The sequence below is a fragment of the Myotis myotis genome, unplaced genomic scaffold, assembly GCF_014108235.1.
Source record: "Myotis myotis isolate mMyoMyo1 unplaced genomic scaffold, mMyoMyo1.p scaffold_m19_p_17, whole genome shotgun sequence".
Classification (NCBI taxonomy): domain Eukaryota; kingdom Metazoa; phylum Chordata; class Mammalia; order Chiroptera; family Vespertilionidae; genus Myotis; species Myotis myotis.
Genome location: NW_023416321.1, coordinates 42413350 through 42438323, shown reverse-complemented (window position 1 = coordinate 42438323; position 24974 = coordinate 42413350). Strand labels below are relative to the sequence as shown.

The 24974-nt window shown below is 39.7% G+C and overlaps 1 protein-coding gene across 1 annotated transcript in view; it reads left to right on the top strand.

Annotated features, from left to right (window-relative positions):
• Window positions 1-18618, top strand: part of MYH8 (myosin heavy chain 8) — a 30483-nt gene extending 11865 nt beyond the window's left edge. Inside the window, exons 15-39 of the mRNA XM_036341629.1 lie at window positions 1210-1519; window positions 1629-1696; window positions 3440-3527; window positions 3613-3730; window positions 4094-4217; window positions 4320-4456; window positions 5933-6188; window positions 8380-8622; window positions 8933-9109; window positions 9187-9332; window positions 9416-9506; window positions 9605-9994; window positions 10403-10529; window positions 10845-10963; window positions 11090-11286; window positions 12458-12641; window positions 12729-12894; window positions 12990-13114; window positions 13365-13673; window positions 14248-14451; window positions 16001-16126; window positions 16214-16384; window positions 16571-16675; window positions 17357-17452; window positions 18341-18618. Of these exons, the coding sequence (XP_036197522.1) occupies window positions 1210-1519; window positions 1629-1696; window positions 3440-3527; window positions 3613-3730; window positions 4094-4217; window positions 4320-4456; window positions 5933-6188; window positions 8380-8622; window positions 8933-9109; window positions 9187-9332; window positions 9416-9506; window positions 9605-9994; window positions 10403-10529; window positions 10845-10963; window positions 11090-11286; window positions 12458-12641; window positions 12729-12894; window positions 12990-13114; window positions 13365-13673; window positions 14248-14451; window positions 16001-16126; window positions 16214-16384; window positions 16571-16675; window positions 17357-17452; window positions 18341-18493 (4230 nt within the window). The 3' untranslated portion in view covers window positions 18494-18618. The remainder of the gene's footprint in view (window positions 1-1209; window positions 1520-1628; window positions 1697-3439; window positions 3528-3612; window positions 3731-4093; window positions 4218-4319; window positions 4457-5932; window positions 6189-8379; window positions 8623-8932; window positions 9110-9186; window positions 9333-9415; window positions 9507-9604; window positions 9995-10402; window positions 10530-10844; window positions 10964-11089; window positions 11287-12457; window positions 12642-12728; window positions 12895-12989; window positions 13115-13364; window positions 13674-14247; window positions 14452-16000; window positions 16127-16213; window positions 16385-16570; window positions 16676-17356; window positions 17453-18340) is intronic.
• Window positions 18619-24974: the final 6356 nt, after the last annotated feature.

Below are 24974 nucleotides of genomic sequence, written 5' to 3'. Positions count from 1 at the left end.
GTTGTTGGTTCCATTCCCAGTCAGGGCACATACCTAGGTTTTGGGTTTGTGGGGTATTTTTGTTTTGTTTTGTTTTCCATATATTTTTATTGATTTCAGAGAAAGGAAGGGGGAGTGAGAGAGGGATAGAAGCATCAATAATGAGAATCCTTCATCAGCTGCCTCCTGCATGCCCCCTAATGGGGACCGAGCCCACAATCTGGGCATGAGCCCTGACAGGGAATCAAACCATGATTTTGGGGTTCATAGGTCAACACTCAACCACTGAGCCACACCAGTTGGGCTAGGTTTTAGGTTTGATTTCCAGTCAGGGCTTGTTTGGGAGGCAATTGGTCAATGATTCTCACATCAATGTTTCTCTCTCTCATGTTCTGTCTCCCTTCCTTTCTCAAAGATCAATAAAAACATATCCTTGGGTGAGGATTTTTTAAATTATGTATTAATCAAAAAATACATAAATAAATAGTCAAACTGAGAAAAGCAAGGACCTACAACCAAGATCACTCTATCCAACAAAGCTATCATTTAGAATTGAAGAACATATAAAGAGCTTCCCAGACAAGAAAAAGCTAAGGAGTTCATCTCCACCAAACCAGTATAACATGAAATGTTAAAGGCTCTTCTTTAAGAAGAAGAAAAGAGATAAAAATATGAATAATAAATGGCAGAAAATACATATCTATCATTAATTAAATCTAAAAAAAAATAAATGAACAGGCAGCACAGAAACAGGCTCAAGAGACAGAGAACATTTTGATAGTTGCCAGATGGAAAGTGGGATTGGGGGATGGGTGAAAAGATTAAGGGATTAAGAAGTACAAATTGATTGTTACAGAATAGTCATGAGATATAAAGTACAGCATAGAGAATATAGTCAATAATATTGTAACAACTATGTATGGTGTCAGATGCATACTAGATTTATTGGGATGATCACTTAGTAAACTACATAATGTCTAATCACTGGGTTGTACACCTGAAACTAATATAACATTGTATGTCAACTGTAAAAAAATTTAAAGTGAAAAAAATGATACTGTGGGCTGAATGTAAAAAAAAGGGTGGAAAGGTCATTCTAGCAATAACAAAAGGACTTCAGCTATGACTCTGTTTTACTTTATAAATATAATTAATTGGGAAATGATCATAAGCCACTGTATCTTTTGAAAGAAGACAGGTTGACACCAATGTCTACTCTTCTGAATTCAGCCACTAGGCATCTTCTCCATCCTGGAAGAGGAGTGCATGTTCCCCAAGGCCACAGACGCCTCCTTCAAGAACAAGCTGTATGACCAGCACCTGGGAAAGTCTGCCAACTTCCAGAAGCCCAAGGTTGTCAAAGGCAAGGCTGAGGCCCACTTTTCTCTGATCCACTATGCGGGCACCGTGGACTACAACATTGCTGGCTGGCTTGACAAGAACAAGGACCCCCTGAATGAGACCGTGGTTGGGCTGTACCAGAAGTCTTCAATGAAGACTCTGGCCAGTCTCTTTTCCACATACGCTGGAACAGAAGCAGGTACTTTCTGTGCTCTTAATCTAACTTCAACCCATTCCCACAGCATGTTCACGTAGCATTCCAGCCTCTGGGATTCTACTTTAATTGATGGGTTTTCTTTTTACCTCAGACACTGGTGCAAAGAAAGGTGCTAAGAAGAAAGGCTCTTCTTTCCAGACTGTCTCAGCTCTTTTTAGGGTAAAGTACAAATTTAATTCAGAAAACCTATTAAGTTTCTATTAATTAACATAATTATAGGTTTCAGAATAAATTAGGAGGGAACGGAATGTTAATAAAAATCACCTCAAACATTCACTCTTGTCGGGGCATAGTCAAAGCAATACTTTTGAAGGGTCGGAGCTTTACCCATTGTATTCAGGAATGCCAACAAGGCCTTAGAAACATCCTTCCACCAAAACACCTGTTTTTAGACTTAGTTTTTTGTAATAGATGAAAATAACCTAAAGCCAAGCCTAGTGATTTAGATGGATGATTAAGTCAGAAACTGTCTCTTGATATTAAAATAACAATAATAATTTTACTATAGATAATGTGACTTTCTTAAGTGGCTTGAAAACAGATTCTTCTAAAGAGAATTGAATTAAATGTCTGGTCTAATGGCTACTTTGTTAGAATTCTTTTATAACTAAAATACAGATCTAACTATGACCTAAACAGGAATACTGCCCTATTCTTTTTCTTTCTCAATACCAATCTGCATTATCTCACACAATAAACTATTGTTTCATCAACTTATCCTTGTACATGTTTTCAAGATTAGAAACGCATTACTTTTATTTCCTAACTAGAGGCCTGGTGTACAAATTCGTGCATGGGTGGGGTCCGGCCAGCCCACCCTGAGCCCTGATCGGGGCCAGGCTAGCCGGGGGAAGGAGCCTAGGAGGTTGGCCGACTGGCCCCACTCCCGATCAGGCCAGATGGCCGGCCGCAGTGTGCGTCATAGCAACCGGTCTTTGGTCGTTCTGGTAGTTCCAGTCACTTGGATTTTATATATAAATATAAATATAAATAAATATAAATATAAATATAAAATATAAATATAAATATATACATATATATATTTAGTTTAATGAGATGGGGAGGGGGTAACTCTGCCTTCTCTCAAAGAATATACATAAGAAATACTGAGAAATGTTTACATGTGAGTTTTCTACAGTTGAGTAAAACACTAACATCTATCATAACCAATTGCTCTATTTTTGGAATAACTTCTCTGCTACACTCCAGACTGTGGATCATTTTCAGTATGTACCTAAGATCTACCCACACAAGGTTATATAGTCTCATGATTTTAGACTCCTCAAAGAAAATACAAAAAAAAAAAAAAAGATGTTACATGTTCCAGGGAATAACAAACTCAAGGAAAAAATGGCAAAAGTTGGAACAATTGCTAACCTAGGTTACCACTGTAAACCACTATTATGAAAATTATTAGCCCTGAGAGAGAAGAAAGAGATCTTAGAGGTACTCTCAATTATTTCCAGATGAAGTCCCGAGAGACAAAAAAGACTTTGTAGAATCAAGCAGCTCATTAGTGTCAGAGTAAAGCCATATTCTTTTGTCTTGATTTTCAGTTGAAAACTTCCTGTGCATCAAGGCTACTGAATTTTCAGTTTGTTTATAGGATAGATCCTAAGTGTTAGAAATTAATATCTTGGAGAGCTACATTTCTTCCCAGTATTTTGGCGTTTTGGTTATTTAGCAGACTAGAATCTTGATGTCTTTAAAATACAGAGCAAAGGGGATATATGTGATACTATCAACAATAAAGATTTAAAAATAAACAAAATACAAAGCAATGGAAGCCTCACAGACTTATACCTAATAGGTAAGAGCGTACATAGATTAGTTCCATATAATTACAAAACAGAAATCTGAAATAGAACTTTCTCATCAAGTCTCTTCTATCTGGCTTTCTAGGAAAATTTAAATAAATTGATGACCAATCTGAGGAGCACACACCCTCACTTCGTACGGTGTATCATTCCCAATGAAACCAAAACTCCTGGTAAGATATAAGAGCATGAAATAATCAAACAGGCACAACTTCAAAAATTCAGTGCCCAGTATTAAGTGCTCTGATATCCTTTTAGGGGCCATGGAGCATGATCTTGTCCTGCACCAGCTGAGGTGCAATGGTGTGCTGGAAGGCATCAGAATCTGCAGGAAGGGATTCCCAAGCAGAATCTTATATGGGGACTTTAAACAAAGGCTAGTCTCTTTTTGTTGTATTTCACTGAATGCCATGAATACGTACTCATTTAATTATTGTCCTCTGTTCACTGTACTTCATGTATCCTGCTTAGTAAATATTATAAAATTAAGAAGCCAAATAAGATAGTCTTGGGGTGGGAGGACAGAATAACAATTTAGAAGAGGTGACGTTTCTTAAAAATAGGAATGGGACATGGCATTAGACAGTGGAAAAATTATATTGTTTCACTATCTAAATTTAAAGGACAGCTGGATTTTCTAATATTTTTTTACTCTTTCTCTGAGATTTTTATTGCTGTTCCTTTTTGGTGTAATTTGATTTTCACATATGATCACACCTTTCTTTGTTTGATTGAACAGATACAAAGTTTTAAATGCAAGTGCTATTCCAGACGGACAGTTCATTGACAGCAAGAAGGCTTCTGAGAAACTTCTAGGGTCCATTGACATTGATCACACCCAATATAAATTTGGACATACAAAGGTATAGCTGTTATTTATTTACACCTGATCCAAGTACCTTCTGCCACCTCTGTGTCTCCTGTCCTATGGGGGGTGCTGTGTGACTCTCCCTTTTTCTTCAAAGGTTTTCTTCAAAGCTGGCCTTCTGGGTCTTCTGGAAGAAATGAGAGATGACAAATTGGCCCAGATTATAACAAGAACTCAGGCCGTCTGTAGGGGATTCCTAATGAGGGTAGAATATCAGAAGATGTTACAAAGGAGGTAACTATGCTGACTATCAGAATTGTAAGGTCCCTTCGGGGCTATCAATCAGCCTTCATCACTCATTAACTCTTTCATTTTTGGCTATGTGCTTTTCACCCAGTTCACCCTACAACTCATCAGCTTTTGCTGCTCCTCTCAAACTTGGATTCCCTCCAAAACTTCTCTTCTCCCTCCAATTTGTCCCTTCCCATCCACCTCACATACAACTGCAGGACTAATGTGCAGCAAGCACTATTTTCATCATGTCACATTTCAGTCTGGGTTTCCCCGTGGTGTGCGACATCAAATCCAAGTTATCTTGCATGGCTGTCAAGCCCTCTCTATTCCCCACCTCATCTATCATTTCCAACCACTCAGCCTTTCCAGCCAGTCTAAACAATCTGCTTATCTCCTATTTCCAGGTTTGCATAAGCCCTCTCTCCTCATCCTAATTTATCTACTTATGAATTCAAAACTTCCATTACTCCTATCACTAATTAACCTCACCCAGTTCTATCTACACAGCAATACTGCATTCCCTGTCCTCACACACACATTCTGCATTCATTTTGTTCCTTAAGTACTTATTTAGGTCTGCATTATGTGTTCCCAAGTTATTTACATGTGTCTGTCTACATTATGATTTGTGTCATAGTATCTGCCTTCTCAAAGTTATGGTTCTTATAAATCAGACCTAGAAAAATAGAATTTCCATTTCAGGAAGCTTGAGAAAACATATACATTGTTACAGGGTAGTCAAATCTGCAAGTCTATTGCTACAGTTTGCAGAAAGGGCATCTTTTACTACTATTTTACAATGTTATTTAAATAAAAGAAATTTTGGAGCTCAATCTGTGCTAAATGCCCTAAAGATATTAAAAATATAATGAGCAAGTAACAATGAGGCATTTCAAAGAATTTGAGAAAAGACAGTATGTTATCTGAAGAAGCTAACAAAAGAAATTTATAGAGTGAATAATTCAGTGGTGAGTTAAATAAGAGGAGAGGCTTCAAGGAAGACATGATAAATCATAAGCTCAACTTAGGTGGGGCAATTCAGAAAGCAACCTATGCCATTTCATAGTTCACATCCATATGCCAATAGACAAGCAGCTCAATCAATTTACAATTGCCACATCCGCTCCCAAATCACTATTATTGTAGTATCTCCGATGATCTTAAAGTGGTACATATTCATGTAAAGTATTTCCTCTCTAAAGTCAGCTTCTTTGCTTGTTTGGTAGGAGCCTGAAAATGCAGAATTGTTAAATATAATCAGCACATACTAGCAAAGCAGTTATGCTGAGGATTATTGTGTGAGTGTGAAGATGTGCCCACACATGCACACACATGTGTAAAGCCTGCATATAACGTATACAGAAGTTGACATATCATTTATATGTGGAGGGTCCTTAAAAGGGGAGTTTGCATATAAAAAATAATAGCATTGTCTCTAATAGATCAGTCTACACTGATATTTCCGTGTCATTTCAGAGAAGCCCTTTTCTGCATCCAGTACAACGTCCGCGCCTTCATGAACGTCAAGCACTGGCCCTGGATGAAGCTCTTCTTCAAGATCAAGCCCCTCCTCAAGAGTGCGGAGACCGAGAAGGAGATGGCCACCATGAAGGAGGAGTTCCAGAAGATCAAGGATGAACTGGCCAAGTCGGAGGCAAAGAGGAAGGAGCTGGAGGAAAAGATGGTCACTCTCTTAAAAGAGAAGAATGACCTGCAACTCCAGGTTCAATCTGTGAGTACTCCGTATTCTGAACGTACCATGTCACTGAAGCTTTTCTGGAATTCACACATACTTTGGATTTACAAATGACCTTTTCTTGAAAAAGAAAATCTCAACTTGCCCTTTAGTATTTCATTTAACTTACAATATTCCTATGAGAAAGGCGCAATTTTCCAAATTACAAATAGAAAAGAAAAGATCGAAGAATGCATTTACATGTCACAAATTTCACATGAAGAAAGTAGTTTAAAGGCAAGCCCCCAAATTTCATTTTATCCGTTTGCCTTGCCTGCTTTATCCCAGCCTTAAAATATAGCTCTATTTTCTAAATGCAAGTGTAGGGACTGTATTTAAATTCAAGAAACACAGTATTCTTATTCCTCTTTGTATCTCTTTTCCTCAGCTCCCTTCCCTTCCCAAGATTTAACTCAATGAATTTATCTGGGTACTTGACCTACACTACTAAGGTATAAGGTAGAGGGAAGTGCCCTCTACAATTCTTCCTTTGATACAGATGCCGAGTTATTAAAGCTTCTGTTTGTTAATTCAGGAAGTAGCTACAACCAGAGTGGGGGTAGGTTTGGCACCTACACTCTGGCTGAACACAATTTTACTTGATCCAACAAGCCCAAGGATGTCATGAAGAAACTTGTGAAAATAATAGTTTTCCTAAAAATTTTAAGCTATTTTCAACTTTTCCTTCTCATAACTTTACTTATATGAAAGTTATAGTTTCCCAAATGCATAGGATCAGTCTCTTTATCTTAACCTCTTTGATAGGTATTATCATCAGTCAGTGATTATTTATTGAGTGTATCACTGTTAAAAATAGATGCAAAGGAACCCTGGGAAATCCCCATTATCATCCATTTAAGCCAGAGGTGGAGAACATCCTATAATGCCTGCAAAATCATTTGGTCAGGTCTTGCCAAGTCATTTAAGGATGAGTTAATTAAAAGTTTAACCAATTATAGCAGGCTAATTTTTAAGTTGATAATTTTTTATTATGGCCCATGAATGATGTCAGAAATATCCAAATGGCCCTTGGCAGATTCCCCACCCCTAATTTAAGCATTTAAAACTTAAGATAAATAAAACAAACACTGAAAAAAAAAAGAAATTCCCCAGGCCAGTGTAATCTAATAAATTAGTGGCTTAACTGATTTTCATTTGAGTCCTTTAGTAACTTATAAAAATGTCATTGAGCTATATGAGTTTTTAAAATTATATCTTCTTATATATTCTAAAATTTATTTTGAGGCTAAGGTAACTCTTAAAATGGAAATGAAATTTTTGGATAATTATAGCAATGTTATGGACTATCAAGGTTTGAGTGCATAAGAATGCTTCATGGAAATGTATTCGTAGGCCTAACATAGGTCTTTTTCTTTTCTTTTTAAAATTCAGTCTACTAACTAGTTGCTTGAAGTGAGTAGGCAATTCTCAAAAACAAAACTAAACAATTTGACTAAGTCAGAAATCTTTGACTATTACAGCTGAAATGCTCTTAGCATTCATTTCTCCTCTCTCTTTCTCTTTCTCTCTCTCTCTCTCTCTCTCTCTCTCTCTCTCTCTCTCTATATATATATATATATATATATATATATATATATATATATATGCCTAAGCAACCGAACAACCAATGACCAGTCGACTGGTCGCTATGACACACACTGACCACCAGGGGGCAGATGTTCAACACACAGGATCGGGCTCCCTCCTGTCTGGATTGGGCCTGCAGGGATTGGGCCAAAACCGGCTATCTAACATCCCCCAAGGGGTCCTGGATTGTGAGAGGGTGCAGGCCAGGCCAAGGAACCCCACTGGTGGAGGAATCCATGCACCAGGCCCCTAGTATAATATAATTGAATATAAGAGGAATAAAGCAATAAAGATCATACATATGCAGACAAATATGGGACAAGAACCCAAGCTTCCTTTGGTTCTTCCACTCTTCTACACACTGCTTTCTAAAATAGTCAATTTCTTCAGTCCACTCATTTGCAGACTAATTTGCTTCTAAATCTATAGTCTTACTTCTAATTAGCTGCATTTCTCCAGGACATGTAATAATATTCAATTAAGTTTAATTTATATTCATACTGAAAAATTCATCAAAATGCAGTGAACACTACTATTTTGTGCAAAGAACAAGTTCCAAATAAGTAACAAGTTCTCTAAGTATCTCACTGAATCCCCACAGGAAGCAGACAGCTTAGCTGATGCAGAGGAAAGGTGTGAGCAACTGATTAAAAACAAAATCCAGCTTGAAGCCAAAATCAAAGAGGTGACTGAGAGAGCCGAGGATGAGGAAGAGATCAATGCTGAGCTGACGGCCAAGAAGAGGAAACTGGAGGACGAATGTTCAGAACTGAAGAAAGACATCGATGACCTTGAGCTGACACTGGCCAAGGTTGAAAAGGAGAAGCATGCCACAGAGAACAAGGTAAGAGACATATTCTGCTATACCCTATAGAGCAGCGCTTCTCAACCTGTGGGTCACCACCCCTTTGGCGGTCAAACGACCCTTTCACAGGGGTCGCCTAAGACCATCCTGCATGTCAGATATTTACATTACGATTCATAACAGTAGCAACATTACAGATATGAAGTAGCAACCAAAATAATTTTATGGTTGGGTCACAACACGAAGAACTGTATTTAAAGGGCCAGAAGGTTGAGAACCACTGCTATAGAGGTTCTACCATCCAATTAGCTGCTTTATAGTAGAGACAATCTCTCCCTTGACCTTCTAGGTGAAAAACCTCACAGAAGAGATGGCAGGACTGGATGAAACCATAGCTAAGCTGACCAAGGAGAAGAAGGCCCTCCAAGAAGCCCACCAGCAGACCCTGGATGACCTGCAGGCAGAAGAGGACAAAGTCAACACCCTGACCAAAGCTAAAGCCAAGCTAGAGCAGCAAGTGGATGATGTCAGTGTATTTTTAATAAACATTTGAAAGATTTTTAATATACTTTCAATTTTTAACAAATTTTACTTTCTCATTAGCTTGAAGGGTCTCTGGAGCAAGAAAAGAAACTTCGAATGGATCTAGAAAGAGCAAAGAGGAAACTGGAGGGTGATCTAAAATTGGCCCAAGAATCCACAATGGATACAGAAAATGACAAACAGCAACTTGATGAAAAACTTAAAAAGTAGGAACTCCAGAAAAAACCTCTATGTGATATCATCATTAAATTCATATGGTTCCTAATATGTCTTCTTCTTCTTTCTTAAGGAAAGAATTTGAAATCAGCAATCTGCTAAGCAAAATTGAAGATGAGCAAGCAGTAGAAATTCAACTCCAGAAAAAGATCAAAGAGTTGCAGGTGAGTCATCTCACCTCCTTTTTTCTGTAACCCCCCCCCAAAAAAAACAACCCTGAAATTGAGACTAATGTATGTCAATGTGCTTGTGTCACTCCCAGGCCCGTACTGAGGAGCTGGAGGAGGAAATCGAGGCAGAGCGGGCCTCTCGGGCCAAAGCAGAGAAGCAGCGCTCCGACCTCTCCCGGGAACTGGAGGAGATCAGCGAGCGGCTGGAGGAAGCTGGTGGGGCAACCTCAGCCCAGGTTGAGATGAACAAGAAGCGGGAGGCTGAGTTCCAGAAAATGCGCAGGGACCTGGAGGAGGCCACCCTGCAGCATGAAGCCACGGCAGCCACCCTGAGGAAGAAGCACGCGGACAGTGTGGCTGAACTTGGGGAGCAGATAGACAACCTGCAGAGGGTCAAGCAGAAGCTGGAGAAGGAGAAGAGTGAGCTGAAGATGGAGATTGATGACCTTAGCAGTAACTCAGAGGCCATCTCCAAAGCCAAGGTATTCAATACTGTCTGTAAATGATGTTAATTAATAACCTACTAGAACACCCACTGTTCCTTGTCATTAAACATTGTTTGCAAGAAGTTTATAGCACTAATCTAATATTTTCTATTCTAATATATTCCATTCTATTTCATTTTTTAAATGCTGGATTTGACCTGTTAAGATTATTTCAAAATCCACTTTACTATCAGTCTTGGGATAGATGAATGGCCCCAACAATGACCTCTTTAGGGACACTGTGCACTCATCATGCTTGAACCCCAGCATGTTCCACATTGTTGGTGCCATAACCTTCTACTCACACAACATGAATTTATTCACTGGAAAAATTTTAAAAGAATCAAGTTTTAACTTACTTTACTGCATGCAATGTCTCATCCGTCACTGCCACATGTACCATAGGGAAACCTTGAAAAGATGTGCCGCACACTGGAAGATCAACTGAGTGAACTGAAGACTAAGGAGGAAGAGCAGCAGCGGCTGATCAACGACCTGACGGCTCAGAGGGCGCGCCTGCAGACGGAATCAGGTAAAGACCTTTCTCTGAATCCTGAAACTTTGCACTAGATAAAAGCGATTCCAGGGGTTCTTAATAAATAGCAATACTTCCATTTTAGAGTGGACTAAGCAAACTATCAGAATTTGCTGAGCAGATCAGAAAGAAAAAAATAAGCAAGAATCAGCAAGCAAGTTTACTTGTTACACTCCTGTGGCAACTCTGCCCTTTAAACTCCAGTTCTACAATACCTAGAAGTATATATGTGATATGTACAAATATAAATATAAAAGCATTAGGCCAATTTTTAACACCATTAACAAGTCCCTTTACTTACATTACTCTTAGGTGAATATTCTCGACAATTAGATGAGAAAGATGCTTTAGTCTCTCAGCTTTCAAGGAGCAAACAAGCATCTAGTCAGCAGATTGAAGACATGAAACGCCAGCTAGAAGAAGAAACTAAAGTGAGTTTTACCTAAGATCTTCTTGGCTAAGCACATCTACGCATGTCCAGTTAGGTTCTACTCCGAATGTGTAAATTAAATATCACTGAATAAATGACTTTAAGTCACTGACTCATATTTCTGCAGGCCAAGAACGCCCTGGCCCACGCCCTGCAGTCCTCCCGCCACGATTGTGACCTGCTGCGGGAACAGTATGAGGAGGAGCAGGAAGGCAAAGCTGAGCTGCAGAGGGCGCTGTCCAAGGCCAACAGCGAGGTTGCCCAGTGGAGGACCAAGTACGAGACGGACGCCATCCAGCGCACAGAGGAGCTGGAGGAGGCTAAGTATGTACAGTGAATTCTCGGGGAGGAGTTGCCCAACTCAGCAACTCCCAGAAGCAGTTGTGAGGACACTGATGACAATGGAAACACAACATAGCAGAAGCTAACATTTACTGAGTGCATGCTATGGTCAAATACTATAAATACATTAGCTCATTTAGTTTTCATAGCAACATTATTATTCTTATCCCATTAGAGATGAGGAAATTGAAGCTGTGAGAGGTTAACTAACTAATCCAAGGGCATATGATTAATAAATGGTGCAGCTGGGACTAGAACCAGATATTCTGATTCCAGAGCCCACCGTAAGCATTGCAGTAGAAAGAGATGGCTCTTAAAACTCATGTTAGAGGCCATCCCACAATACGTAATGTCCAGGATTGGTCTGAATCGAGTGAAGCGTTAGTCTGTGTACAGACAAAAGGGGACCTTCAAGTAGATCTTGGGCATCAAGGCTAACGACTTGTCTGAAACTTAAGGATGCGTAGGTGGCACACAATTAGGAAATTAAAATGTAGGTGATTCAGACGGGGGGGGGTGGAGCCTGCCTTTATTTAAACTGCATGAATTGTCCTGATTTATCCATCAACTTCTTTCTCTGGTGAGATTGTTCAACTTTGATTAGAAGAAACTGGCTATGTTTTCTTGAGAGAAAAAGTACATAAAATAAAATGGAAACTCTGAGGTAAAAAAATTAATATGCTCAGTATATTCTTGTCCAATAAAATATGTAGTCAGCTCAAATACTTTTTGGAATAAGATTAAGATATATAAATCAATTGATAAAATTGTCCTGGCTACACATTCTCCACAATCACACTCAATCAGAAGTCCTGACACTAAGAGCAGTCTCTAAGAATTCAACAGCTTACCAAGGATTTGAATCACCATTTATCAATCTAGAACAGTGGTTCTCAACCTTGGCTGCACATTAGAATCACCTGGGAATCTTTTTAAAATCCTGATTTCTGGGCCTCATCCTCTGGAAATTCTGTTTCTTTGTTACTAATGTTGTTGCCCCACCCCATAACAAAGGTTGAGAACCACTGATCTAGAAAGTAGTTCTGGCTACCAGTTTTGAAAACCATGTTATTTGCCATGGAAACAGGACTGTGAAAGGAGGCCAAGGAGGTTATCGCTTGCCCAGTCCTTAAATGCCTGGCTAACTTTTCAGGAAGAAGCTGGCCCAGCGTCTGCAGGAAGCTGAGGAGCATGTGGAAGCCGTAAATGCCAAGTGTGCCTCCCTTGAGAAGACGAAGCAGCGGCTCCAGAATGAAGTGGAGGACCTCATGCTTGATGTGGAGAGATCTAATGCTGCCTGCGCAGCCCTGGACAAGAAGCAGAGGAACTTTGACAAGGTGGCCCAGCCTGCTTAACTTTTATCAATGCTTACTTGGTCTTCCTTTCTCCTGACATTGGCTGATGATTTATTTACTGCTTTTCAGATCTTATCAGAATGGAAACAGAAGCAGGAGGAAACTCAGGCTGAATTTGAGGCCTCCCAGAAGGAGTCCCGTTCTCTCAGCACTGAGCTGTTCAAGATCAAGAATGCCTACGAGGAATCCCTGGATCAACTTGAAACACTAAAGAGAGAGAATAAGAACTTGCAGCGTGAGTTCTCTTGAATTTCCCTACCCAACATAGCCTGACTGGACCTTTCCATGTTGCCATCAGCTCACCACTTCTCCCTTGCCTGTTCACCACAGAGGAGATTTCTGACCTCACTGAGCAGATTGCTGAGGGTGGGAAGCAAATCCATGAATTGGAGAAAATAAAGAAGCAAGTGGAACAAGAGAAATGTGACATTCAGGCTGCCTTAGAGGAAGCAGAGGTACATATTTACATATTACTAGGTTGTATAGTACTTTATACTTTACTAAAAGCACCTTTATTACAGAGCTGCCCTGTATAATCCAGGACTGAATAAACAAAAGAATTATTTACCTAACAGGATCCTGGAACTATTGTATTGTACTTTGTAAAATTACATAAACTGATATTAATTAGAGTGTGTCTCACAAGAAATATATTCCAAGTATTCAAGTTATTTTCCATTACTAATCGATCACTGTTTTGTTAAGGCATCTCTTGAACATGAAGAGGGAAAGATCCTACGCATCCAGCTGGAGTTGAACCAAGTCAAGTCTGAAATTGACAGGAAAATTGCTGAAAAGGATGAGGAAATTGACCAGCTCAAGAGAAACCACGTTAGAGTAGTGGAGTCGATGCAAAGCATGCTAGATGCTGAGATCAGGAGCAGGAATGATGCTCTGAGAGTCAAAAAGAAGATGGAGGGAGATCTCAATGAGATGGAAATCCAGCTGAACCATGCCAACCGTTTGGCTGCAGAGAGCTTGAGGAACTACAGGAACACCCAAGGGATCCTGAAGGTAAATGAGTCCACATTTAACAGTTCAGATAAGTCAAGTAAGTTACTGGTCTTCCATTCCTCAAGAAACCTTCTTGTTAAACCATCCTTTTTTTTCTTTTAACAAATTATATAGCTCATAGTATGGAGGCCACTAAATTAAATGCACATAGAGTATTTTTAAAGAAATGCTATGATATGAAAGCAAGTGTAAGACTGGCACAAATGGCCTGAGACTGAGTTCTAGTTTTACTAGGTGCCTGATTTTAGGCAAGTTATTTAACCCTTCAGAACCTGTTATTGTGAGAATCAAAGGAGACAACAGATATCAAGTACTGTGTAGAGCATATGGAAAATGTTCCATAAATGATAGACAGCAGGACTTGCACATGAAAAAAATAATTAATGTCATAAATGGAACAGGAATCTGTCTCCTGATAAGTCTTTCTTCTGTGAGTTAGTGACATCACCATATTCTTGCTTTCAAATGACAGGCCTGTCATTTCCTGTTCCTGGTACCAATACATTCTCCCAGTTCATCTCCAAGGATATCCATATCCTCTTCAGAGTGTTTAAGGCCTTTTTTTACTTAACAGGACACCCAGCTACACCTGGATGATGCCCTCCGGGGCCAGGAGGACCTGAAGGAGCAGCTGGCCATGGTTGAGCGCAGAGCCAACCTGCTGCAGGCCGAGGTGGAGGAGCTGCGGGCATCTCTGGAGCAGACGGAGAGGGGCAGGAAAATCGCAGAACAGGAGCTGCTGGATGCCAGTGAGCGTGTCCAGCTCCTGCACACCCAGGTGAAACCCTCACATCAAACAAATACTGGTGTATTGTTAAGTGATGAATCAGAATTATAGCGTGAAATTACTCCATTTTTATAAAATATGGTGTCCCAAAAAATGTATACACACTTTGAATGATTATAAAGAGTTTACTAACATACAGTTCATTTTCACAGTTTAAAAGAATCTATAGAAATGAATAATTTTTTGTCAATGCCTGCTTTCAAACTGATGACAGTTCTGGTACAGTCACTGCTGATAATGCGAATCAATGGAATCATAAACATTAAGAACATTTCATTCGGTATTTGTGTGCCCTCAATTCGTCAACTGTTGCTGGTTTTGTACTGTAAACTATCTTTTATGTATCCCCATAAAAAAGTCTAGGGGACAAATTTTCTTTGTTTGAAGTTTAGTCCTGCTTCGCACATTATTTCAAATCAGTTAAACCTGAAGAGGAGTGAAAATTAAGCAAGTTATCAACTGTTAAAGTGTGTATACATTTTTTGTATACAAAAAATGTATATACACTTTGCATAATTATAAAGGCAGTGTTTGAATTTCAACTGCGTCTTCAAACTTCTAGTAACATTTTAGGATGAATTTCCTTTGTTCAAAGCTTAGTCTGGCTCAAAAGAAAAGAAAAAAAATCAATTGAGCTATCAGCTGTTAAAGTGTGTATACATGTTTTTGGAATATATGTATATGTATATATTATGGATGGGCAATATAACTAAAATATTAATTGCAGTTATCTTGGTGTGCAGTGCTACAAATATTTTATATGTGTGTTCCTATTTGTAATTTTTAGATTTTCTACCCTCCAAAAAGAGGGCATTACATTTATTTAAAAATAAGGTTTGGTTCTTTATTTTGAAAACCATATGTGGACTAATCATGAACAAAGATATCTGTTGACTCCAATATGTGGAAATGTTCCTTGCATCATTTCCCATCAGGGGCACGTCAGCATTTAGCTTGTTGTGTTTACTGTCTCTGTGCCTTGCAGGATGTTTAGTATCCCTGACTTGCCCAGACAGTAAATGCAGTAGCACCCCTTAGTCATTCTGACAACCAAATATTTCCAAGTACCCATTAAGGGAGTAAGTAGTGCTTCCCTTTGAGAACCAGGGATTGACATTTTAAGAAAATGTTTTTGTAAGAGTAATCCAGCATTCCCCAAGGGACCAAAGCATGAAAGTTCACAGAGAATAGATTCCTTCCAACTCCCAGTATCACATTCACAAAAATAATTTATTCTTTTCTAATATTTCCAACCTTTTATGGTACAGTATGAGTGATGTCCAGTGGAAATGTAACTGAGAGAGCACTTAACTTACATTCTTAAATCTCAGAACTCCTTATGCATAAATCAGGTGGACCTTGGGCAATGGTGGAAGCAGGGGGGAGCTCCAATCTTGTAAATAATTATTTTGCACTGAACAAATATTTAAAGTTTATTGAAATGTTGCAAGTAGTCCCTTGCATGAGCCAACAAGTAAGACATTTATAAAATCCCAAGAGGGCAAACTGTAAAGCTTGCTAATTCTCACTATTTTTACAGAACACCAGCCTGATCAACACCAAGAAGAAATTAGAAAATGATGTTTCACAACTCCAGAGTGAAGTGGAAGAAGTCATTCAAGAATCACGCAATGCAGAAGAGAAAGCCAAGAAGGCCATCACTGATGTAAGATGAGCATTTGTTTTACTGACACACATTTGCTACCTGCCATTACCAGGTTTCCTTATTTTTCTTTACTTATATGCTAATTAGGCGGCCATGATGGCCGAGGAGCTGAAGAAGGAGCAGGACACCAGCGCCCACCTGGAGCGGATGAAGAAGAACCTGGAGCAGACGGTGAAGGACCTGCAGCACCGTCTGGATGAGGCTGAGCAGCTGGCCCTGAAGGGCGGGAAGAAGCAGATCCAGAAGCTGGAGGCCAGAGTGGGTATCTCAATCTCTCCAAATCTGGGAAGGGAAAAAGGGCACTTCCCCTACGCATCTCTCTTCCTTCATAGTGACTCCTATCCTTGTCCTGAGGCTGGGGACATCCACCTAGTACCTTCAGTAGGGTCCTGAACTCCTTAATATCCTCCAAGACTGACCTGTAGGTATCTTTCTTGGTTGCAGGTACGTGAGCTTGAAGGAGAAGTTGAAAATGAACAGAAACGCAATGCTGAGGCTGTTAAAGGTTTGCGGAAACATGAGAGAAGAGTAAAGGAACTTTCCTACCAGGTAAGGGAATAGCTTTCTAGAATATCCAGACTTCCTGCCCAGTGGGAAATTGGAAATCTGGTGACAATCTATGTGTCACTCACAAATAGACACATTAACTTGGTGCTTATAAGAGGCAAATGACACAGGTGTTTATCACAGCCATATACTAAGCTTGGAAAATCAGGACAGCTTTTAGATAATAACATAAGAGTATAGGTTTTAAAGCCAGATAAATGAGTATTAGCTCTAATTTGGCCTCTCTTATTTTTTAAACTTGGGTAGATTACTTAACACTCTAAACCTTAGTTTCATGACCTATAATGTAGAGTAACAACATCTACTCTCCAAGGTAGGAAGATAAGAATTAGAAAAGATGTTTACAGGGTGGGGCAAAAGTAGGTTTACAGTTGTAAGTACACAAAATACAGTTTATCCTTGTATTATTATTTCTTAATTGTTGTATTATTTTCCATATGAACAACTATAAACCTACTTTTGTCCCACCCTGTATAATTACCTAATACAGTGCCTGCAAATCTGGACATTTAGTAAGAGTGGTGACTGCTATTATGAAGAACGCCTCAGAGTTTAACACTTTTACCCCAGGCCCACTGCCAGCATACCAGAGTGATTTATTTTACCACCTATTGTAGAGTTATTTTGCGGGGTTGAATGCAAATCATTTTTTCAAACTTGCAGACTGAGGAGGACCGCAAGAATGTTCTCAGGCTGCAGGACTTGGTAGACAAATTACAGGCGAAGGTGAAATCCTATAAGAGACAAGCTGAGGAGGCTGTAAGTATCTTTAAGCCTTTGGAGAAGAAAAAAAACGGGGGTGGGGGGGAGAGAATAGAGGAGATATTTTTATTATTAAACAATTTGTAAGGTTTGTGGGGGGAGGGGTGGGGGAAAGTTCTAACTAACCCACCTTACTTGATAACTGTAAAGAATATATAGTAGAAGCTTTAACACCATAGTAAGTATTCCTCCCCCTCTAGAAATACACACACTCAAGTGTTTTCAAATGCCAAACTTAGATCTTTTACCCCAGCTGACTTATCCGCTCACTACCAGTATCATCATCAGGGGCTCCTCTCTCCACATGGCTGTAGCAGTAAGGACATGTCAGAAGATCCTCCAGTTTCCCTTTGCCTAGTTGCTTCCCATTCTTCCAAATGCAGTGTGGTAGGCAAGAAGTAGGTAGGAAGTCAGGAAAGGAAGGAAGGAAGGGAGTGAGAGGCAAAAATAGTAGTAAGTCCAACCAACAGAGGCATACTTTCTTCCCAGCTCCACTTTTCCCCTTTCTCTCTATTCCAGATGGCAAAAAAGTTTTAAGTGGGGTTTTCCCAAAGTTATCATCTGGCCTGACATTTACTTACTAAATTCTGTAATGGAGCGTAACTGGGTCTCTTCCTCTTTTTCACCCAACCCATACATCATAAATGGATTTCACGTTTATATGGGTTTGACATAAGTTGTCCCTTCCATTTCAAAACAGTTTCTTCTTTTATTCTTTAAAGTAAAAAATGTAATTGAAGTTACAAATTCTGTCCGTATCTGAAGTCAGACATGGCAAACTGAACATAAGAAGGCAATAGCTGAGTTGAGGAAATAACCCTGTTTGGTGAAAAGTGCAATAAGAACCACAAAATCTAATTCTCACATTTTTCTCTCTATTCTCAGGAAGAACAATCCAACGCTAATCTTGCTAAATTCCGCAAGCTCCAGCACGAGCTGGAAGAGGCCGAGGAGCGGGCTGACATCGCCGAGTCCCAGGTCAACAAGCTGCGGGTGAAGAGCCGCGAGGTTCACACAAGAGTCATAAGTGAAGAGTGATCCCTGATGCTATGGAATGACTGAAAAGAGGCACAAAATGTGCTATTTTTGGTCACTTATTTTATGATGTTGATTTTCCCCTTAATGTTGAGTAAATAAAAATTACAGTAAACTTATAAATTAAACATTGTCATTTTTATTTCCAAAATTATTTGCTCTTACAGTTCTCACCTAGCTATTATTTTTAATGCTTTGCAGAGCATTCAATGTTCTGTACCTCCATCACCACCCAGCATCACCTTTCCCACCACTCCCACCATATAATTATCTTTTGCTGATCTTGATCTCATTAAATCTCTTGATTATTAAAAATTACTAAGGAAAAGACACCCTGAGACTGCCCCTTCAGACAGAACCCATTCATTTATCCACTCCACAAATAGTTATTGAGTATGTACTATGTGCCAGGCACTGTTCTAAGTTCTGTGGGTGTTGCTGTGAACATAGTTCCTGTCCTCTGGGTGCTTATATTCTACAAGGAAAGAAAGGCAATGAACAGCTAAGAAGCTATGTAATAAGTCAGATGGTAAGTGCTAATCCTATATAATAAAAGTATAATATGCAAATCGACTGAATGGCAGAACAACCATTTGCTATGACGCACACTGACCACTAGGGGGCAGACGCTCAATGCAGGAGCTGCCCCCTGGTGGTCAGTGAGCACCACTCAGCCAAAAGCCGGGAGCAGGCCTAAGGCATCAATTGGATATTCCCCAAGGACTCCTGGACTGCCAGAGAGCACAGGCTGGGCTGAGGGAACCCTCCGAGTGCATGAATTTTGTGCACCGGGCCTCTAGTGGGAAATAAAAACATATGGCAGTTAGTATTTTGCATAGTGGTCAAGAAAGCCTCTCTAATAAGAAGACATTTGAGCAGAGACCTGAGGGAAGCAAGAGAATAAGCTATGGGAGTATATGAAGGTAGAGGGAAAAACAGAAAATGCAAAGGCCCTAAAGCAGGGTCAGGTTGACACATCACAAGAGACAGAGGGGAGGCCAACAGGGCTGGAGAATGACCAAGACAGAAAATATATATATAAAGAGCGTAATATAAAAATCAACTGGACGGTGGAATGACCAGTGGGCTATGATGCACACTGACCACCAGGGGGCAGTCACTCAATGCAGGAGCTGCCCCCCAGCCCACAGGCCCTGACCACCCAATTGGGGCCTGCCAGCCAACCTCTCAGTCTCTCCCCTTGGCCAGCAGGCTCCAATTGCCCAATGGGAAATGGGGAACCAGGAGTGGGTGGCAGTGGACATGGGGGCACCAGGGCCCCAATCGCCCCATCAGTCACCTCACAAACAGAGGGTGACTGGCAGTGGCAGAGGGCAGGGCCGGCTGCCACAGCCAGGGAAGATCGGCCCTGATTGCAGGCCAGGCCTAGGGATCGTACCTGTACATGAATTTCATGCACTGGGCCTCTAGTTATAACATAAGAGAGGAACTGGGGCGCCCAAGGACCACCTAAGAACTTCTGTCTTTACTCAGAGTGAGATAGGAAAGCTGGAGGGTTTTGAGTAAAGGAGGAAAATGAACACACATTTTAAAAGAATCACTCTGGTTGCTGTATTAAGAATAGACATAATGGAGAAACAGAGAAATTGGGGGACCAGTTAGGAACCTACATTTAAATAAAAGATTAAAAAATGACAATGGTTTAGACCAGAGAAATAGCATTGGGAGATGATAAGAAGTGGATGGATTCTAGATGCATTGTGAAGGTAATACACATAGGATTTTCTGATAGACTAGACAAAAGAGCGGGTCACTGAGAAAGAGAGAGAAAGAGGACTTATTAAAAGATCAAGGAAAAAACAAGAAAGATTTGGTGAGTTTGGTCTCCAGAAAGAGAGGAGGCAATAGAACAAAAATGCAATCTAGACCAAATGTGTATATTATGCACCCTTGTCCCTCCTCCTCCTTCTAGCATCTACTCTCCCACCTCCCGACCCCTATCAGTCTCAATCTTTTACACTATAAATTGTACAGGCCACAATCTCAAATATGTCTAAAATGAATAACAAAGTTTAAAACAAAACAAAACAAAAATTTCAGAATACTCTCCTAAACAAAATTTTGGACTAAAAGGGAAATTAAAGCTATAATCACAAAAACTTCTGCAGGTAAATCATTGTGACCTTGGCTTATGGGAAGATTTCTTAGATATAATACCAAAAGCACACTCCATGAAAGAAAAAATTGATAAATTGGACTGCATCAAAATTTTAAGTTTCTGCCTCTGAAAAACACTGTTGAAGAGAATGAAATGACAAGCCACAGACTGAAAAAAGATATTTGCAAATTATATCTCGGAAAAAGGATGTGTATCCAGAATATTTCAGAAATCTAAAATATTTAAAGAAAGAAAAGAATCACCCAATTTTTAAAGAGGCAAAAGATTTAAATATGTCACCAAAGAAAATGTACAGATGACAAATAGGTACATGAAAAATGCTCAACATCACGAGTCATTAGGAAAACAACAATTAAAACATAAAACCACACACCACTACAATGGCTAACAGTCCAAGTGTTGGCCAACAGGTGGTGAAAGCGGACCTCTCGTATCTGCTAGTGATAATGTGAAATGGCAAAGCTACTTCGGCAAACAGTTTGACAGCATCTTAAAAACTTAAGGCATTGTCCATTTGTTCCAGTCACTCTATTCCTAGGTATTTACCCAAAAGAAAGTAAAATATATGTCCATACAAAGACTTGTACACAAATATGCACTGCATATTTATCTGTAATAGCCCAAACTGAAAACAATCCAAATGTCCATCAACAAGTGAATGAATAAATAGCATGTGGTGCCACCATACAATGGAGCACTACTCAGCAATAAAAAGAAACAAACTATTAACACAAAAAAAATATGGATGAATTTCAAAATAATTATGCTGAGTGAAAGCAGCCAGACAAAAAAAAGTGTTAACTTTTTTATCCCATTTATATAAAACTAGAGGCCCGGTGCACGAAAATCGTGTACTCAGAAGAGCGGGGGGGGGGGGGGGGGCTGTCCCTCAGCCCGGCCTGTGCCCTCTCGCAGGCCAGGAACTCTCGGGGGATGTCAAATTGACAGCTTAGGCCTGCTCATCAGACATCCTTAGTGCTCCTGAGAAGCCAGGAGAGGCTCCTGCCACCACTGCTGCGCTCGCCAGCCATGAGCTCAGCTTCTGGCTGAGTGGTGCCCCCTGGTGTCAGTGCATGTCATAGTGACCGGTCTTTCCGCTGTTCGGCCGATTTGCATATTAGCCTTTTATTATATAGGATAGGATTCTAGAAAATAAAAACTAATCTATAGTAACCAAGAGTTGATTAGTGCTTGCCTAGAGATGAGGAGGTAGGATTTATAGAAAGCACAAAACAGCAGGGGGCATTACAAAGGTGCAGAGGAAACTTTTGGGGTATGATGGATATATTAATTTGATTCAGATGATGGTGTCATAGTGTATACACATGTCAAAACACTTCAAATGTGTGCAGTTTGTTATATGTCATGGGGAAATGCTACAATTACAGTGCTTGGGAAAATATTAATTAGAATACTGTATGTTAAACTTTAATGCCAGAGTTATAATCTCTTATAGAATTATATTGAATCTATCAACTTGGGGAGAATTAAGATATTTACTATGTTGATTTTTCCAATCATGAATACAGTATGCTTCTCCATTTATTTCCATTTCAATTGGTTACTTTCATTGTGTTTTACAGTTTTCAGCATGTAAGTCCTATTAAATTTTGTTAGATTCACACCTAAAATTTTCTTTTTTTCTTTTTGTTTTAAGTGATTGTAAATGATATTTTATTACCAATTTTGGTGTCCACATATCCATTGCTAGCATATAGCATAGAGAAATACAACTGGTTTTTTTTTTAATATGTTTGTCTTATATACAAAAACCCTATTGAACTCAGTAAGTTTGAGTTTGTTTATAAATTCTTTGGGGTTTTCTACACAGACAATCATGTCATCTGAGAAAACAACCATTTAAAGTGAATCTAAATTAAAATAAGGTCCAAAAATGCATAGTAAATAATGGGGGAGAGGGATCTCATTGGGATTTTATCTTAAAAATGAAGCCAAAAGTTACTGAAATAAGTTTACTTTCTGTTACATTTCACAAGACTTAGGTTATAATTGCCACTCTCTGCTAATTCTCAGAACAAAGAATGAATCAATATTAGAGCTGGAGGAAAGGGACATAGTTCCCACAATCTCATATAATATGACATCCCTTATGTTAAATTTTTGCAATGCAATCATAAAGAATGTCCTTTGTGGCAAAAATGCATAATGGCTTCACGGATATTTTTAAGCGTCTTCCTAATCCTTTGATCCTGAATTCATTCTCTTGAGACACTTACTGCATCATCATCTTTGTCTGCTTTTAGCTCTTTAATTATTAACTACTAGTTCAATACTGCTGCATCCACATAAGTCAGTGGCTTTGAAAAATTCAAGCAGATTTCCTTTTATTTTTCTTTAAATATATTTTTATTGATTTCAGAGAGGAAAGGAGAGAGAGAGATAGAAACATCAATGATGAGAGAGAATCATTGATCGATTGCCCTCTACTGGGGATCAAGCCCACAACCCAGGCATGTGCCCTGATCAAGAATGGAACTGTGACCTCCTGGTTAATAGGTCAACACTCAACCACTGAGCCATACTGGCCAGGCTCAAGCAGATTTCTAATACCACTTCATCAACATCATTAAATTATGCAACTTATGCTAAATTTCTCATTTTATCTTGCAGTCATTTTGCATTGATTATTGCATATTTACAACATCTGACTATCATTAATGAAGTATTTTTTGTTTTCCTATGCAATATCATTACTGTGAGGTCTCCAATAATAGTGACACCACTATTGGAAACCTTAAAACATCCATAGCCTTTGCCCAAAGTCTATTCTATACATTTCATAATTAAATATATACATAAACACTTACATGCAAATGTTTCTCAGCATATTTAAAAGGACAAAATATTAGAGCACCTTAAATGCCCAATAATAGAAAACTGGTTAAATAAATTATGGTACATTCATAGGATGAAACACTATGTAACTATTAAAAACCATGACGTAGAAGAAGAGTTAATACCATTTTCATAATCTGTTAAGTTTTAAAGGCACAACACAAAATCATGCTTACAGGCTGCTATCTCAATTGTGTGTTTAAATATATGTGTCTGTAAAAATTGTGTGTGTTTATGGAAACATGGAAGAGAAGGTATAAAAGGATTTAAACCGAATTTAGGCAGAGATTACCTCTATGCTAAATTTTTAGGCGCACACTGACCACCAGGGGGCAGTTCATTCAGTATGTCTGGTTACACTTAGCATCTTTCTACCATGTGTATATTACTTTTGGAATTTTTTTTTAAAAGGCTCATATTTTTTCAATAAATAAATAAAAGTAAGCTGCTCCTTAAAACTCATATCCACTTCTCATCAAAGGCAAGGCTACATAACTGCCAACAGGAAGGTGAAGAGGAGAGGGTCATTTGATGGATGAGACCATTAGCACAGCTGCTAAAAGCTGCTGCCTTTCATCCAAGCTTTCGGTAAGGATTAACATTCCAGGGCTAACACAGCAGCTGTCAGGGAGCAATCTTAAATGCTGCCTCCTGGCTGTGGCAACGATTTGGGCACATGTTGCACATACCAGTGTCCCCAGGCACCTCCACTTGAAGACTTCATAGATCATATTTTCCTACGTGGGAAGCAGAAGCAGCAGCAGAAGCAGCCGTGGGCAGATGGAAAGAACCCGACTTAAGGATGGAATTTACCAGCTTCATTCCTCCCTCCTGACTCCAAGGGTCACCAAGATGACCACGAGGAAAAACAAAGCCTCTCCGGTGATGAAGGAGAAAAACATCCCCCTGGTAAGGCACCCAAACGGGCTCTGCTTCGATCGCAGTAGCCTGACCTTCACAGGAGGAGCAACTAAGTTCTCCTCTCCTCACAGCAGCCACGGCTCACGGCGCTCTCCTGGGGAAACCGAGGCAGGGCGCAGTGCAAAGGCTCAACCCATGAGATATTTTGTTCAGAGCGTGGTTGCAAAAGGTAGTGCCTTTCGAGTAAAAGAGTCATAATTTTTTCCGATATTCTGAAAAATAATTCAACTGATACCCACAGATTGGAGTGCCCAAGATGAAGTTAGCAGGATATATTGTATAGGTATAGCTATATGCCACACAATAACATGCCTATATGTGCATCGGAAAGCTTCAAATGGAATTTAGCAACTTAGGAATTTCAACGATTTCCTTCTGGCCCAGTCACGTCAAGAGCTCTGCACCCAAACCCCCGCTCCACACCCAGTTCCATCCGGCAGGGCCTCACGCAGGGACTCTCTGCACCCAAACCCCCGCTCCACGTCCAGTTCCATCCTCCCCACAGGGCCTCACGCAGGGACTCTCTGCACCCAAACCCCCGCTCCACGTCCAGTTCCATCCTCCCCA